At 47.3% G+C, this 16690-nt stretch overlaps 1 protein-coding gene across 2 annotated transcripts in view; it reads right to left on the bottom strand.

Annotated features, from left to right (window-relative positions):
- XRN2 (5'-3' exoribonuclease 2) overlaps nucleotides 1–16690 on the bottom strand; it is a 133186-nt gene that overhangs the window by 33905 nt on the left and 82591 nt on the right. For both annotated transcript variants that reach the window (XM_068143239.1, XM_068143240.1), the window contains exon 25: nucleotides 9179–9306. In XM_068143239.1, the coding sequence (XP_067999340.1) occupies nucleotides 9179–9306 (128 nt within the window). The remainder of the gene's footprint in view (nucleotides 1–9178; nucleotides 9307–16690) is intronic.

Raw genomic sequence — 16690 nt, 5'->3', positions numbered from 1 at the left:
GGTGAGATGTTCTTAGCTCGGTGGGCTCACGATTCGTCAGGACATCAAGGCAGAGATGCAACATACCAATGGGCTCGTGACAGATCCATAGACATTTCCATGGATGCTATCACTCAAGTCATCCATGACTGTGACATTTGTGCTGCTATTAAGCAGGCAAAACGACTTAAGCCCCTGTGGTATGGTGACAGATGGTCCAAGTACAAGTATGGTGAAGCTTGGCAGATTGACTACATCACTCTGCCACGTTCTCGTTCTGGTAAGCAATACGTGCTTACTATGGTAGAGGCAAACACTGGATGGTTGGAAACTTATCCAGTTCCACATGCAACTGCACGCAACACCATTCTCGGTCTGGAGAGACAGATCCTGTGGAGACACGGAACTCCAGAGAGGACTGAGTCAGACAACGGAACTCATTTCAAGAACAACCTTGTAAAGAGCTGGGCAAAAGAGCACGGTATTGAGTGGATATTCCACATTCCCTACTATGCACCAGCTTCAGGGAAGATTGAACGCTACAACGGTTTGTTGAAGACCACTCTCAAAGCCATGGGAGGTGGATCTTTGAAAAACTGGGAAAAATATTTAGCACAAGCAACCTGGCTGGTAAATAGTAGAGGTTCAGTGAACCGAGCTGGACCTGCACATTCAGATTTGCTACGGAAAGTAGAAGGTGATAGAGTTCCTGTTGTTAGAGAAAAGAATCTGTTAGGTAAAACTGTTTGGGTATTTTCACCCTCAGGAGAGGCTAAACCTGTCCGAGGGGTGGTTTCAGCTGAAGGTCCGGGTCACACTTATTGGGTAATGCAAGAGAATGGTGAAATTCAGTGTATTCCACAAAGAAATTTAACTTTAGCTGAAAGAGGTTAATTTCAAACTGTTGTATAGCTACATCGCGTCCAAAGGAAGAATCAACGAGGAGTCTACGGTGCACGAACCCTGAGATCCCTGAGAGCCCTGAGTCAACTAAGAGACCCTGAGATTTCCCTGTTTCCCTTTTCTTCGCTTCATCAGTGAAGAAATGAACTGTTTTCCATTTTTCTCATTTTCTGATTTTCTTGGACTTTTGAATCATCTACATCTGAGCATAGCCGGAATGGACTATGAACTTTACTCACGAACTGTAAATATCATTTTGGATTGGATGGACAGTATGAACAGCCAATGAAATTGTTTAGAAGGGGTGGACTGTGGCCGGTTGACGTTGCCCCCTTAAGAAAGGGAATATGGTGGACGGAAGTTGGTAAACGGAAGGAATAGTCTAAACTAATTTCATTGGACGAGTGGGAGGAAGCACTTCTGAGCTGGGACTATACTGGACATTTCCAGCACTTCTCAGTCAGTCTTGCTTCCGTCTTTGCTTCGTGCAGCATCTCTGCCTGTGCTGGGCTTTCTGCCAAGGCCTCGGCCTTGAAAACCAGATAACAGCCGGTATTAACTCCTTTCCAATTAACACAAAACTGCTTTTAACTTTTTTCCTTTCTTTCCTTTCTCTTTCTATCCCATTCTGGGGAAAGGGGGGGAGAGAGGGGAGAGCGGAGGTGGGGGACCCCTCTCTGCCGAGAGGGATTACTCTCATTTCTGTGTTACTCTGTTGTATATCTTTGTATATATTGTAGATATTGTAAATTTGTAAATAATCCCCTGCAAACCCTACATCGCTTTGTAAATATAGCTCCACTGCTTTGCTAATTCAGCTTGCGAGTTTTTTTTCCTTTCCCTTCAATTTTTTTTTTCCCTTTTACTTTACAAGGGGGAAGGGAGGAGGCTTCTTGGCCTTACCCTTCCACCCACCACAGGTTAATATAAGTTTAACTGGTAAACAATGGAGGAAGCATACAGTTGTGAGTGGACCTGACGCACCTTGTATTTTGGGAATTGATTTTCTGAGAGAAGGGTGTTTCAAAGACCCTAGAGGTTACAAATGGGCTTTTGGAGTAGCTTCTGTAGAAATTGATGGACAAAAGCTGAGGCTATCTGTTAGACCTGAGCTTTCTGATGAATCTGTAGTTGTGGGACAACACAAGATAAAGGACAATCCCATGCAGAGCTACAGGCTGGGGTCAGAGTGGCTGGAGAGCAGCTCCCAAACAGAGAGGGACCTGGGGGCAGTGATTGACAGCCACCTGAACATGAGCCAGCAGTGTGCCCAGGTGGCCAAGAGGGCCAATGTCATACTGGCCTGTATTCGGAATAGTGTGGCCAGCAGGAGCAGGGAATTCATTGTGCCCCTGTACTCTGCATTGGTTAGGCCACACCTTGAGTACTGTGTCCAGTTCTGGGCCCCTCAGTTTAAGAAGGACATCGAAACACTTGAACATGTCCAGAGAAGGGCAGCAAGGCTGGGGAGAAGCCTTGAACACAAGCCCTATGAGGAGAGGCTGAGGGAGCTGGGATTGTTTAGCCTGGAGAAGAGGAGGCTCAGGGGTGACCTCATTGCCCTCTACAACTACCTGAAAGGTGGTTGTAGCCAGGAAGGGGTTGCTCTCTTCTCCCAGGCAACCAGCACCACAACGAGGGGACACAGTCTCAAGCTGCGCCAGGGGAGGTTCGTCATTGGAATGGTCTGCCCGGGGAGGTGGTGGAGTCACTGTCCCTGGAGGCATTCAAGAGGAGACTGGACGTGGCACTTGGTGCCACGGTCTAGTCATGAGGTCTGTGGTGACAGGTTGGACTCGATGATCCTCAAGGTCCCTCTCAACCTTATTTATACTGTGATACAGGACATTAAATTGCCGGTTGCTTCTCAGACTGTGCATCACAGACAATACAGAACCAACCGTGACGCTTTGTTGCCCATTCAGAATCTGATTCATCACTTGGAGAGTCAGAAAGTTGTCAGCAAAACTCATTCACCTTTCAACAGTCCAGTGTGGCCTGTGCGAAAGCAGAATGGAGACTGGCGTCTGACCGTCGACTACCGAGCCCTGAATGAAGTAACACCACCTATGAGTGCAGCAGTACCAGACATGATGGAGCTACAGTATGAGCTGGAATCCAAAGAGGCCAAATGGTGGTGGGACGACTCACATGACTGAAGCGCTGCAATTGACGGTTACAAGCTCTTCAGGAGAGACAGGCAAGGAAGAAGGGGTGGAGGGGTGGCCCTTTACATCAGAAAGGCACTAGATGCCATTGAGATGGAGATTAGGGACGATCGGGTTGAATGCTTGTGGATAAGAATTAGAGGGAAGACCAGCAGGGCAGACACCCTGGTTGGAGTCTGTTATAGACCACCCAACCAGGAGGAAGATGTTGACGAAGCATTCTGTAGGCAGCTGAGGGCTGTCTCAAGATCTCTGGACCTTGTTCTCATGGGCGACTTCAACCTGCCTGACATCTGCTGGGAACTCAACACGGCAGAGAGGAGACAGTCTAGAAGGTTCTTAGAATTCATGGAGGACAGCTTCTTATCCCAGGTGCTGCGAGAGCCTACCAGGGGCAAGGCTATGCTTGACCACCTCTTCACCAACAGGGAAGGACTGGTGGGCGATGTGGTGGTTGGAGGGTGTTTGGGGTCCAGTGACCACGAGATAATTGAATTCTCGGTTTTTGGTCAATCCAAGAGAGGCGGCAAGAAGACCTCCGCTCTGGACTTCCAGAGGGCAGACTTCAGGTTACTCAAGGAACTAATTCAGAGGGTTCCTTGGGATAAAGCCCTTAAAAACAAAGGGGTCCAGGAGAGCTGGACCTACTTCAATGAAGAATTGTTGAAGGCTCAGGGACAGGCTGTGCCAATGTGCCGGAAGATGAGCCGCCGGGGCAGACGGCCAGCCTGGATGGTTCATGAACTTGTAATGGAACTGAGGGAAAAAAAGAGGGTGTATCACCTTTGGAAGAGAGGGAAGCCAACCCACAGAATGTTTAAGGATGTTGTTAGGTCTTGTAGGAAGAGAATTAGGGAGGCAAAAGCACACTTGGAGCTTAAACTGGCCTCTACTGTGAAGGACAACAAAAAGTCCTTCTATAAATACATTAATAGCAAGAGGAAGGGAAAGGACAACCTCCACTCCTTGGTGGACACGGAGGGGAACATTGTAACAAAGGATGAGGAAAAGGCAGAGATACTTAACACCTTCTTTGCCTCAATTTTTACTAGAAGGGCAGAACGTCTTCCTGACAGCTGGCCTGCAGAGCTGGCAAAAGGAGCCAGGGAGCTGCACAGTTTCCCTATGTTCCATGAGGAGGTGTTTGGAACTCTCCTTAGCAGCTTGGATCCCCACAAGTCCATGGGACCAGATGGGATCCATCCTAGGGTGCTGAGAGAGCTGGCAGATGAGCTGGCCAAGCCACTCTCCATCATTTTCCAGCAGTCCTGGCTCACTGGCGAGGTACCAGAGGACTGGAAGCTGGCCAACGTGGTGCCCATCCACAAGAAGGGCTGGTTGGATGAGCCAGGGAATTACAGGCCTGTCAGCCTGACCTCAGTGCCAGGCAAGACCATGGAACAGGTCATCCTGAGTGCAATAACACAGCACTTACAGGATGGCCAAGGGATCAGGCCTAGCCAGCATGGATTTAGGAAGGGCAGGTCCTGCCTGACCAACCTGATCACCTTCTATGATCAGGTGACCCGCCTGGTGGATGTGGGGAGTCCTGTTGATGTAGTCTACCTGGACCTCAGCAAGGCCTTTGACACTGTCCCCCATAGCAAACTCCTGGCCAAGCTGTCAGCCCATGGCTTGGATGGGAGCACACTGCGATGGGTTAGGCACTGGCTGGATGGCCGAGCCCAGAGTGTGGTGGTGAATGGTGCCACCATGAGGTGGAAGCCTCATCCCTGGAGGTTTTTAAGGCCAGGCTGGATGTGGCTCTAGGCAACCTGATTGTGACCGTTTGAGGCTGTGCCTTTAAGAAAGGGACAGTGCTGGGACACTCTGGCTGAATGTTTTGGAATATTAATGAAAACAATCAGATATTCTAAACAAATTTCATTGGTAGAATGCAACTTTAAGTTTTGGGTTCAGTTGGAACTTTCCTCAGTTCGCTCCTTTCCTTCTCCTTTCCAGCTTGCCTGCTTCTGGGCTCCCTGCCAGAGCAACCTTGAACAGATAAGCATGAGGCCTACTAATATTCTGCTTTATTAATTTCCTGCCTTTTTTTCTCTTTCTAACCCTCTTTGGGGAAAAAGGGGAGAGAAGGGGGTACAGGGAGGGAACCCTCCTCCAGAGGAGGCAATTTCGTTCCTGTATTTTTTGTTTTTTTTACTTTGCTGTATATTTCTGTGTATATATTGTAAATACTCTAAATTGTGTACATATCTTGCATTTTCCACATTTCTTGTAAAATACAGCATTTTCCTTGCTTCTCCAGCTGGGTTAGCTGTGGTTAGTTTTCCTCTTTGTCGGGGAGAGGAGGCTAGGCCTTCTCTCCAAACCACCACACTTATCTAGTGTGAGGTGTCCCTGGCCATGGAAGGGGGTTGGAACTGGATGATCTTTGAGGTCCCTTCCAACCCTAACAATTCTATGATTAATTATCTCCTGTGGCTAGCATCCCCCATACACAAAGCACTAAATCTCTAAGTCTGCTGATGCTGGTGATGTTGAGATTCAGCCACATACTGAATACATCCTGGGAAACAGACACTATGAACCCTCAGACAAACTGTATTTGAATCCAGGGGGCAGTATCCAAATTGAGATCCCACTTACAAGCACATAAATACAAATCCACAGGCTGCATCGAGTTGGAAGAGGCTCTCAAAGGTCATCTTGTCCAACTCCCCCTGCAAGCAGCAGGTGTCCAATTCCATCAGGCTGCCCAAGTATACATCAAGGCTCATCTTTAATGTCTCCAGGAATGGGGCCTCAACTGGGCAACCTGTTCCAGTATTTCAATCACTCTCATTGTCAAGAACTTTCTCCTGATGTCCAACCTAAATGTCCCCTGCTCTAGTTTCAAACTATTGCCCCTCGTCCTACTGCTACAAGCCCTTCTCAACAGTCTTTCCCCAGCCTTCTTGTAGGTTCCCTTCAGATATTGAAATGTCACTCCAAGGTCTCCCTGGAGTGTTCTCTTCTCCAGGCTGAACAGCCCCACTTCATTTAGCCTGTCTTTGTAGGAGAGTTGCCCCAGCCCCTCTGATCATCTTTGTGGCCCTCCTCTGGACCCTCTTGTGTTGAGAAGGTCCCAGAGCTGGACACAGTACTCCAGCTGAGGTCTCTTCAGAGCACAGGAGAGCAGCAGAATCACCTCTGTCAGTGCCATTGGCCTTCTGGGTTGCAAATGGACGTCACCGCCTGTGCCCAGATTTTCATCCACCAGGACTCCTGAGTCAGTTTCTGCTGGGCTGCTCACAATTTCATCATAGTATCATAGTATCATTCAGGGTTGGAAGGGACCACAAGGATCATCCAGTTCCAACCCCCCTGCCATGGGCAGGGACACCCCATACTAGATCAGGCTGGACAGAGCCTCATCCAGCCTGCTCTTAAACACCTCCAGGGACGGGGCCTCGACCACCTCCCTGGACAACCCATTCCAGGGTTTCACCACTCTCATGGTGAAGAACTTCCTCCTCACATCCAGCCTGAATCTCCCCACCTCCAGCTTCATTCCATTCCCCCTAGTCCTATCACTACCTGAGATCCTGAGAAGTCCTTCCCCAGCCTTCCTGTAGGCCCCCCTCAGATACTGGAAGGCCACAATTAGGTCACCTCGGAGCCTTCTCTTCTGCAGACTGAACAGCCCCAACTCCTTCAGTCTGTCCTCATAGGAGAGGTGCTCCAGCCCTCTGCTCATCCTCGTGGCCCTTCCCTGGACACGTTCCAGCACCTCCACATCCCTCTTGTAATAGGGGCTCCAGAACTGGACACAGTACTCCAGGTGGGGTCTCACCAGGGCTGAGTAGAGGGGGAGGATCACCTCCCTCGACCTGCTAGCCACACTTCTCCGGATGCAGCCCAGGATCTGATTGGCTTTGCAGGCTGCAAGTGCGCATTGAGAGCTCATGTTGAGCTTCTTGTCCACCAGCACCCCCAAGTCTCTCTCCTCAGGGCTGCTTTCCAGCCAGTCACTGCCCAGCCTGGATTTGTGCCTGGGATTGCCTCGACCCAGATGCAGGACCCTGCACTTGCTCTTATTGAACTTCATGAGGTTGGCTTGTGCCCACCTCTCCAGCCTGTCAAGGTCCCTCTGGATGGCCTCCCTTCCCTCCAGCGTGTCTGCTGCACCACACAGCTTGGTGTCATCAGCATAAATTTGCTGAGGGTGCACTCAATGCCACTGTCCATGTCACCCACAAAGATGTTGAATAAGACAGGTCCCAGGACTGATCCCTGAGGGACTCCGCTTGTCACTGGCCTCCACTGGGACATTGAGCCATTGACAGCCACTCTTTGGGTGCGGCCATCAAGCCAGTTCCTTATCCATCTAGTGGTCCACCCATCAAACCCATGTGTCACCAGTTTGGAGACCAGGATGTGGTGCGGGACAGTGTCAAAGGCTTTGCTCAGGTCCAGGTAAACGACATCAGTTGCTCGCCCCTCATCTATTAATTTTGTCACCTGCTCATAGAAGGCCACCAGGTTGGTCAGGCAGGATTTGCCCTTGGCAAAGCCATGCTGACTGCTCCCAATCACCTCTTCACTATTCTTTTGAGCGAGTAGTGCTTCCAGGAGGATCTGCTCCATGATCTTTCCAGGCACAGAGGTGAGACTGACTGGCCTGTAGTTCCCTGGTTCCTCCTTCTTGCCCTTTTTGAAGATGGGGGCAATGTTTCCCCTTTTCCAGTCTGTGGGGACTTCCCCAGACTGCCATGACTTTTGAAATATAATAGAGAGGGGTTTAGCAACCTCATCTGCCAGTTCTCTCAGTACCCGTGGGTGTATCCTGTCAGGTCCCATAGACTTGAACACTTTCAGGTTCTTCAGGTGATCACGAACCTGATCTTCACTTACAATGGGCAGTTCTTCCTCCCTGTCACTCGCATTGTCTTCCATAACATCAGGAGTGTGGCTAGAGGCCCTTGCAGTGAAGACTGAGGTAAAGAAGTTATTAAGTACCTCAGCCTTTTCCTCATCACTTGTGACCATGTCACCATTTTCCTTTCTGAGGAGGCCCACACCTTCCCTAGTCTTCTTCTTCCCATTAATATACCTGTAGAAGTTCTTAGTGTTCCCTTTAATCTCCCTGGCTAGATTCAATTCAAACTCTGCTTTGGCTTTCCTAACCAGGACTCTTGCTGCTCGGGCAGCTTCCTTATATACCCCCTGTTCTACCTGTCCTTCTCTCCACTTCCTGTAGAGTTTCCTTTTAAGTAATAGTGTGTCCAGTAACTCCTTGCTCATCCAGGCAGGCCTCCTAGCATTCTTACCTGCTTTTCTCTTTGTTGGTATACAGAGCTCCTGGACACAGAGGAGGTGGTCCTTGAATACTGACCAGCTGTCCTGGGTCCCTCTTCCCTCCAGGGCTTTGTCCCACGACACTTTGGCTAGCAGATCCCTGAAGCGACCAAAATCTGCACGCCTAAAGTCTAGGGTCGTAAGCTTGGAATACTTCCTCCTGATTGCCCTGAGGATATTAAATTCATAGTTTCATAGTTTCATTCAGGGTTGGAAGGGACCACAAGGATCATCTAGTTCCAACCCCCCTGCCATGGGCAGGGACACTCCACACTAGATCAGGCTGGCCAGAGCCTCAACCAGCCTGGAAGGCCACAAGTAGGTCACCTCGGAGCCTTCTCTTCTCCAGACTGAACAGCCTCAACTCCTTCAGTCTGTGCCAGGTTCCAGCACTCACTGCAGCCACCTACCTGAACATCTGCATGGTTGTGTGTGGCCTCTGTTTGGGTGCCCACTCTCCTTCTGTTAGCCTTGGCTCTAGTAGTGACCATCTTGCAGTAACCACCCTCTCCACCCGGCTCTTTTTTTTTTTTTTTTTTTTTTCCCCCCTATGTGTAAGAAGGCTGAGCTGCGCTCCTCAAGCTGCCTCCTCTCTTCAGCTACACGCTGGGTTCTGTTTGGTTTGCACGCCAGCCTGGACTGATATCAATACTGATATACATTTTGGTACATTTCACCACAATCATTTCCTCATGGAAGTCTAACAGAGAAGGGCAACACAAAGCTAATGAAAGGGATGCCTGCATCCACTTTTAATCTGTGGTAGTGCAACAAAGAGGAAACTCAGATCTTTTTTCAAACTGAGACATGTAGGAAGCAAAATCACTTACTTGACAACAGTTTTGGAATCTGCTGCTGCCCACCCATCCATGGTCTGGCATAAGGGGTCCCGTAGCTTCCAAGGAGTACTGCATTGGCATACATTCCGGGCATCCCTCTATCCCTTGGCATTGTATGCCTGTGATGTGTAAGAAATGGAAAAGAAAAAGAACAGGGTGGTTTTTATGAACTCCAACTCACAGCACAGCTGCGACCCACCCCATGGAATGCCCCAGTGTGGTGGATTGGAAGGGTAAGGCCAAGAAGCCTCCTCCCTTCCCCCTTGTAAGGTAAAGGGAAAGAAAAATTGAAGGGAAAGGGAAAAAAAAAACCCACAAGCTGAATTAGCAAAGCAGTGGAGCTTTATATTTACAAAGCAATGTAGGGAATGCAGGGGAATATTTACAAATTTACAATATCTACAATATATACAAAGATATACAATAAAGTAACACAGAAATGAGAGTAACCCCCCTTGCCGAGGGGTTCCCCACCTCCGCTCTCCCCTCTTTCCCCCTTTCCCCAGAGTGGGATAGAAAGAGAAAGAAAAGAGAGGAAAAAAAGTTAGAAGCAGTTTGTGTTAATTGGAAAGGAGTTAATACAGGCCTTATCAGTTCTAAAGGCCGAAGCTTTGGCAGAAAGCCCAGCACAGACAGAGCTGCTGCACTGTGGAGAGGCAGCAGCAAGACTGACAGAGAAGTGCTGGAATGCCCAGTTCACTCCCAGTTCAGAAGGTGCTTCCTCCCAATCTACCAATGAAATTAGTTTAGATAATTCTTTCTGTTTACCAACTTCCGTCCACCATATTCCCTTTCTTAAGGGGACAGCCTCAGCCGGTGACAGTCCACCCCTTCTAAACAATATCATTGGCCATTCATACTGTCCATCCAATCCAAAACGATATTTACAGTTCGTGAGTAAAGTTCATAGTCCATTCCGGCTATGCTCAGATGTAGATGATTCAAAAGTCCAAGAAAATCAGAAAATGAGAAAAATGGAAAACAGTTCGTTTCTTCACCGACGAAGCAAAGAAAAGGGAAACAGGGAATCTCAGGGTCTCTTAGTTAACTCAGGGCTCTCAGGGTTCGTGTACCGTAGATTTCCTCGTTGATTTCTTCTTTTGGACACGATGTAGCTGTACAACAGTTTGAAATTAACCTCTTTCAGCTAAAGTTAAATTTCTTTGTGGAATACACTGAATTTCACCATTCTCTTGCATTACCCAATAAGTGTGACCCGGACCTTCAGCTGAAACCACCCCTCGGACAGGTTTAGCCTCTCCTGATGGAGAAAATACCCAAACAGTTTTACCTAACAGATTCTTTTCTCTAACAACAGGAACTCTATCACCTTCTACTTTCCGTAGCAAATCTGAATGTGCAGGTCCAGCTCGGTTCACTGAACCTCTACTATTTACCAGCCAGGTTGCTTGTGCTAAATGCTTTTCCCAGTTTTTCAAAGATCCACCTCCCATGGCTTTGAGAGTGCTCTTCAACAAACCGTTGTAGCGTTCAATCTTCCCTGAAGCTGATGCATAGTAGGGAATGTGGAATATCCACTCAATACCGTGCTCTTTTGCCCAGCTCTTTACAAGGTTGTTCTTGAAATGAGTTCCGTTGTCTGACTCAATCCTCTCTGGAGTTCCGTGTCTCCACAGGACTTGTCTCTCCAGACCGAGAATGGTGTTGCGTGCAGTTGCATGTGGAACTGGATAAGTTTCCAACCATCCAGTGTTTGCCTCTACCATAGTAAGCACGTACTGCTTACCAGAACGAGAACGTGGTAGAGTGATGTAGTCAATCTGCCAAGCTTCACCATACTTGTACTTGGACCATCTGTCACCATACCACAAGGGCTTAAGTCGTTTTGCCTGCTTAATAGCAGCACAAATGTCACAGTCATGGATGACTTGTGTGATAGCAGCCATGGAAATGTCTATGGATCTGTCACGAGCCCATTGGTATGTTGCATCTCTGCCTTGATGTCCTGACGAATCATGAGCCCACCGAGCTAAGAATATCTCACCTCGGTGTTTCCAGACGAGATCAAGATTAGAGTCCATGTCTACTTGAGAAACTCTTGCAGCTAGATCTGCCTGATGGTTGTGTTGCTGTTCCTCAGTAGCTTTGCTCTTAGGAATGTGAGCATCGATGTGTCTCACTTTCACTGGAATTCTCTCAATTCGATCAGCAATGTCCTGCCATAGGTTGGCTGCCCAAATGGGTTTACCTTTCCTCTGCCAACCACTCTTCTTCCAGTTCTTTAGCCAACCCCATAGAGCATTGGCTACCATCCATGAGTCGGTGTAGAGATAAAGCTTTGGCCATCTCTCACGTTCAGCTACGTCGAGAGCTAGCTGGACAGCTTTTACCTCTGCGAACTGACTGGACTCTCCTTCTCCATCTTTCGCTTCTGCAACTCGGCGTGTTGGACTCCACACTGCAGACTTCCACCTTCGCTTGTTTCCAACAAGACGACAGGAACCGTCTGTGAACAAAGCATATTTCTTTTCATCATCAGAAAGGTCATTGTAAGGAGGAGCTTCCTCAGCACGAGTTACTTTCTCCTCTGGAGGTTTAGCACAGTTGATACCTTCAGGCCAACTTGAGATCACCTCCACTAGACCAGGTCTTTCAAGATTTCCCATTCGAGCTCTCTGTGTTATCAGAGCCATCCACTTAGACCATGTTGAGTCTGTGGCATGATGTGGTGTGGAGCCTTTGCCTTTGAACATCCAATTCAAAACTGGTAATCTGGGAGCTAAGAGAAGTTGTGATTCAGTTCCAATCACTTCAGAAGATGCTTTCACTCCTTCATAGGCAGCTAAAATTTCTTTCTCTGTTGGAGTATAATTAGCCTCTGAACCTCTGTAACCTCGACTCCAGAAACCAAGAGGTCGTCCACGTGTCTCACCTGGAGCTTTCTGCCACAAGCACCAGGTTGGACCATTGTCACTTGCAGCCGTGTACAAGATGTTCTTAATGTCTGGACCATCTCGGACAGGTCCCAGACCCATTGCTTGAATTACCTCTTGTTTTATCTGGTCAAAGGCTGCTTGTTGTTCAGGTCCCCAGTGGAAATGGTTTCTCTTTCGAGTCACATCATACAGAGGTTTCACAATCTGACTGTATCCAGGAATGTGCAGTCTCCAAAATCCCACTATCCCTAAGAAACGTAGCGTCTCTTGCTTGTTTGTGGGACTTGCCATGGTAGAGACTCTATTTACCACATCCACTAGAATGTGTCGGCGTCCATCCTGCCACCGCACTCCCAGAAACTGAATCTCTGTGGTAGGTCCTTTCACTTTGTCTCGTTTGATGGCAAAACCTGCATTCAGAAGAATGTCAATGATTTGTTACCTTTCTCGCAGACTTCCTCAGCAGTTTTACCCCAGTCGATGATATCATCAATGAACTGGATGTGTTCTGGAGCACCGCCTTTCTCCAGAGCATCGTGGATCACTGCATGACAGATGCTTGAGCTGTGGATCCAGCCCATTGGCAGTCTGTTGAAAGTGTACTGGATTCCTCTCCAGGTGAAAGCAAACTGAGGCCTGCATTCCGCTGCTATGGGAATAGAGAAAAATGCATTAGCAATGTCTATGGTAGCATACCATTTGGCCTCTTTGGATTCCAGCTCATACTGTAGCTCCATCATGTCTGGTACTGCTGCACTCATAGGTGGTGTTACTTCATTTAGGGCTCGGTAGTCTAATGTCAGACGCCAGTCTCCATTCTGCTTCCGCACAGGCCACACTGGACTGTTGAAAGGTGAATGAGTTTTGCTGACGACTTTCTGACTCTCCAACTGACGAATCAGATTCTGAATGGGCAACAAAGAGTCACGGTTGGTTCTGTATTGTCTGTGATGCACAGTCTGAGAAGCAACCGGCAATTTAATGTCCTGTATCTTATGTTGTCCCACAACTGCAGATTCATCAGAAAGTTCAGGTCTAGCAGATAGTTTCAATTTTTGTCCATCAATGTCTATAGAAGCTACTCCAAAAGCTCATTTGTAACCTCTAGGGTCTTTGAAACGCCCTCCTCTCAGAAAATCAATTCCCAAAATACAAGGTGCGTCAGGTCTGGTCACAACTGTATGCTTCCTCCATTGTTTACCAGTTAAACTTATATTAACCTCTACCTTACTTAACTCTTGAGATCCACCAGTGACTCCAAGAATAGTTATAGACTCTGATCCCTGATAATTTGACGGTATTATGGTGCACTGAGCTCCTGTGTCAACCAAGGCCCAGTACTTCCGAAATTGTGAAGTGCCAGGCCACTGGATGTACACATCCCAATAGATTCTATTATCTCTGTTATCCCTCTCCTCCCCCTGGCGGGAAGCAGGGCACCCCTAGTTATGGGGAACATGCGTACATGTGCATTGCACATAGTTTGCAGGGTTATAACTTTGCATGTTATAACTGGAGCCACTGTTGGAGCCATAAGAGTCGTTCTGGGGAACTGTGGAAGTAACAGCTACCCTTCTGGTATTGCTACCTCGGGTTGTGCCACTTTGCAATTCCCTCAGTCTCCTGAAAAGATTAGAAGTTGGTTGGCCATCCCAGCGGTTCATGTTCTCAGCAAACTGATCACTCAGAGTTATCCAAATAGTTCTACGTGATTGCCTTGGTGGTCTGTTTTGGAATGACCTATTTTGGAATGTCCTGTTTTGGAATGACCTCCTTGGAGGACGTGTAGTCCTCACAGATGAAACTTGTATCCACCTGGAGGGAGAATTGAAACTATCCCTTTGTGCCAATTGGGATATGGAATTTCTAAATTCATCTTTTAACTCTCTTATGCAATTCTGTATATCACCAGACATAGTTTTAATGGCCGAAACCAAAGAACCACGTGTCATGCTATCCTCCAATTGTCTCATTTGATCACTGAATTGGCCAACTGTGGGAGAAGCTCCACCATAACTTCTTGACACAATCCTGCTTGCCAGAATGTTTGCATAATTAGAAGGAGCAAGTTTGATGATCTTTTTAGCAAGACCAATACCCACAGGAATGTCATCAGGATTCAGAGTTTCATGTTCACCATAGAGTAGCTCTCTAACAGCAAATTCTCTCAAGCGCTTAATTTCCTCATTTATGGTAGTCCAGGGTTTAGGATTCCATGGAAGATCATCTCGGGAAGGGTATCTCAGGGCAACCGCCATTAAAAGGCGTATCCACAGATTAACCTTACCGAGAGCTCTGCCTAGATGTCTATCTATTCCATTATCCCTTGAGAGAGTTCCTAACTGAGCTGCTGACTTGTCTCCAACTGTTAGAGCCAGAGCACCTGTATCATAACACCTACTAAGCCAAGCTAGAACTGGCTCCTTATCTGCCCTGGTGAAATCTTTACGGACATTTCGCAATTCCTCCCGTGGTGACCAGCATTCTGAAATATCATCTTGTTCCTCGTCTCCCTGAATTCTTTGTCCATATAATCCTGCTGTCATTCTCCTAAGGGTCTCTTTAAGCTGAGAATCACCTTTGCCAGCTGCTTTCCTAACTTCATCTGTATCCTGCTTTGATCTCAGTAGGTTAGCTAGATCTTTAAAACAAACCTTCTCTTCCTCCTCAGCAGGATCTTTTAGAGTAGAGGGCCCCTCACCAGGATCAGTCTCCAGCTCTTCTTCTCCATCTTTGGCCTTTCCACTTCTAGTCTTTAAAGGAGCCACCTTAACTGGAGCTGTATTTGAATTTACAGCCACCTTAATAGAAGCTGACAGGTCCTGAGATAAATCAGCTGCTGGGGCAGTGACTTTAGGTCCCACCGAGGGAGTGGGCGGAAGTGGCATTGCTCCGTTAATGGCCGACGGAGAAGAAGAAGGAGGAGAAGGAGCAGGCGCCATGTTGATACCAGCCGACGCCCTTGGCAGCTTGCCAGAATCAGCAGAGTCATTTAGAGCTGCTTTACCAATTAACTTTTTAGCCTTCTTTTTAACTGACACGGATTCTGCACACTCTTCGTCACTAGATGTCTCTGGGACTGACCAAGAGCCACGGCGTTTTCTTTTTGATCTAGTTTTAATAACAAAACAAGCTCTGGATATCTTTCTCTCTCGCCGCAGAGAGAACAGTAAATATGCGATCACCATCACCAGCAACAGATTTATACACATCAAATAAATCACTTTTGGATCCCAGGCATCACCTAAAGTTACTCTCTCCTCAGGTGGAATCTTAAAACCCTTTATCACAATTGGGAGAGTGGTGGAGGTAACATTCCTGTATCTCACTGGCCATAAGAAATTCACGCATTTGCCATACCATAATTTAACTCTATACATAACCCACATATAAATTGTCCGCACCAAATATTTACTCAGGTAATCCAAAATCAAACCCAAACAATATCTGTAAACCAGAGCCCCAAAAATTGAAAAGAATAATCGCTCCACAAACCACAATACCTTCATGTTTGCTAATTCAGCTAGAAAACACTAAATCAATCAAGTAATAAATTGAACTAATTATCTGCCGCACATTGGGCACACCAATAAAAAAAAAATGTGGTGGGTTGGAAGGGTAAGGCCAAGAAGCCTCCTCCCTTCCCCCTTGTAAGGTACAGGGAAAGAAAAATTGAAGGGAAAGGGAAAAAAACCTCACAAGCTGAATTAGCAAAGCAGTGGAGCTTTATATTTACAAAGCAATGTAGGGAATGCAGGGGAATATTTACAAATTTGCAATATCTACAATATATACAAAGATATACAATAAAGTAACACAGAAATGAGAGTAACCCCCCTTGCCGAGGGGTTCCCCACCTCCGCTCTCCCCTCTTTCCCCCTTTCCCCAGAGTGGGATAGAAAGAGAAAGAAAAGAGAGGAAAAAAAAAGTTAGAAGCAGTTTGTGTTAATTGGAAAGGAGTTAATACAGGCCTTATCAGTTCTCAAGGCCGAAGCCTTGGCAGAAAGCCCAGCACAGACAGAGCTGCTGCACTGTGGAGAGGCGGAAGCAAGACTGACAGAGAAGTGCTGGAATGCCCAGTTCACTCCCAGTTCAGAAGGTGCTTCCTCCCACTTTACCAATGAAATTAATTTAGATAATTCTTTCTGTTTACCAACTTCCGTCCACCATATTCCCTTTCTTAAGGGGACAGCCTCAGCCGGTGACACCCAGCCCTCGCCACTGCAGCACAAGAACTGGCTTACAGCCCTGGCTGGTTTTCCTCTGCAGAACTACATTCAGGTTAAGACTTTGATGCTTGTGGTGCCTCTCACCCTGGGCAGTGATTTAATGAGACATCATTAACCCAGCCACACTTGTTTGTTTGTTTTTAAACTGAGACATAAAAGAACAGAAGGTGGTTGGTAAGTGCAGTACTGAGACAATTATATTTTCCAGCACAAAAATGGAGGGAAAGGTGCTGCTTTTCCTTCTTCCAGAAAATCCAGAGTCAGAAAATGAAGGAGAAAGTATTTTTGCATCCTAAAGAGACACTTGTGTTCAGGTGCTCAGAGTTCACTTTTATTTGCTAGTTAAGACTATTTCCTTTAAAATATTCTATTTCCTG

The sequence above is a fragment of the Melanerpes formicivorus genome, unplaced genomic scaffold, assembly GCF_026170545.1.
Source record: "Melanerpes formicivorus ecotype bairdi unplaced genomic scaffold, bMelFor1.0.p_v2 SCAF_9, whole genome shotgun sequence".
Taxonomy (NCBI): domain Eukaryota; kingdom Metazoa; phylum Chordata; class Aves; order Piciformes; family Picidae; genus Melanerpes; species Melanerpes formicivorus.
This window is presented reverse-complemented; position numbering and strand designations above follow the sequence as displayed.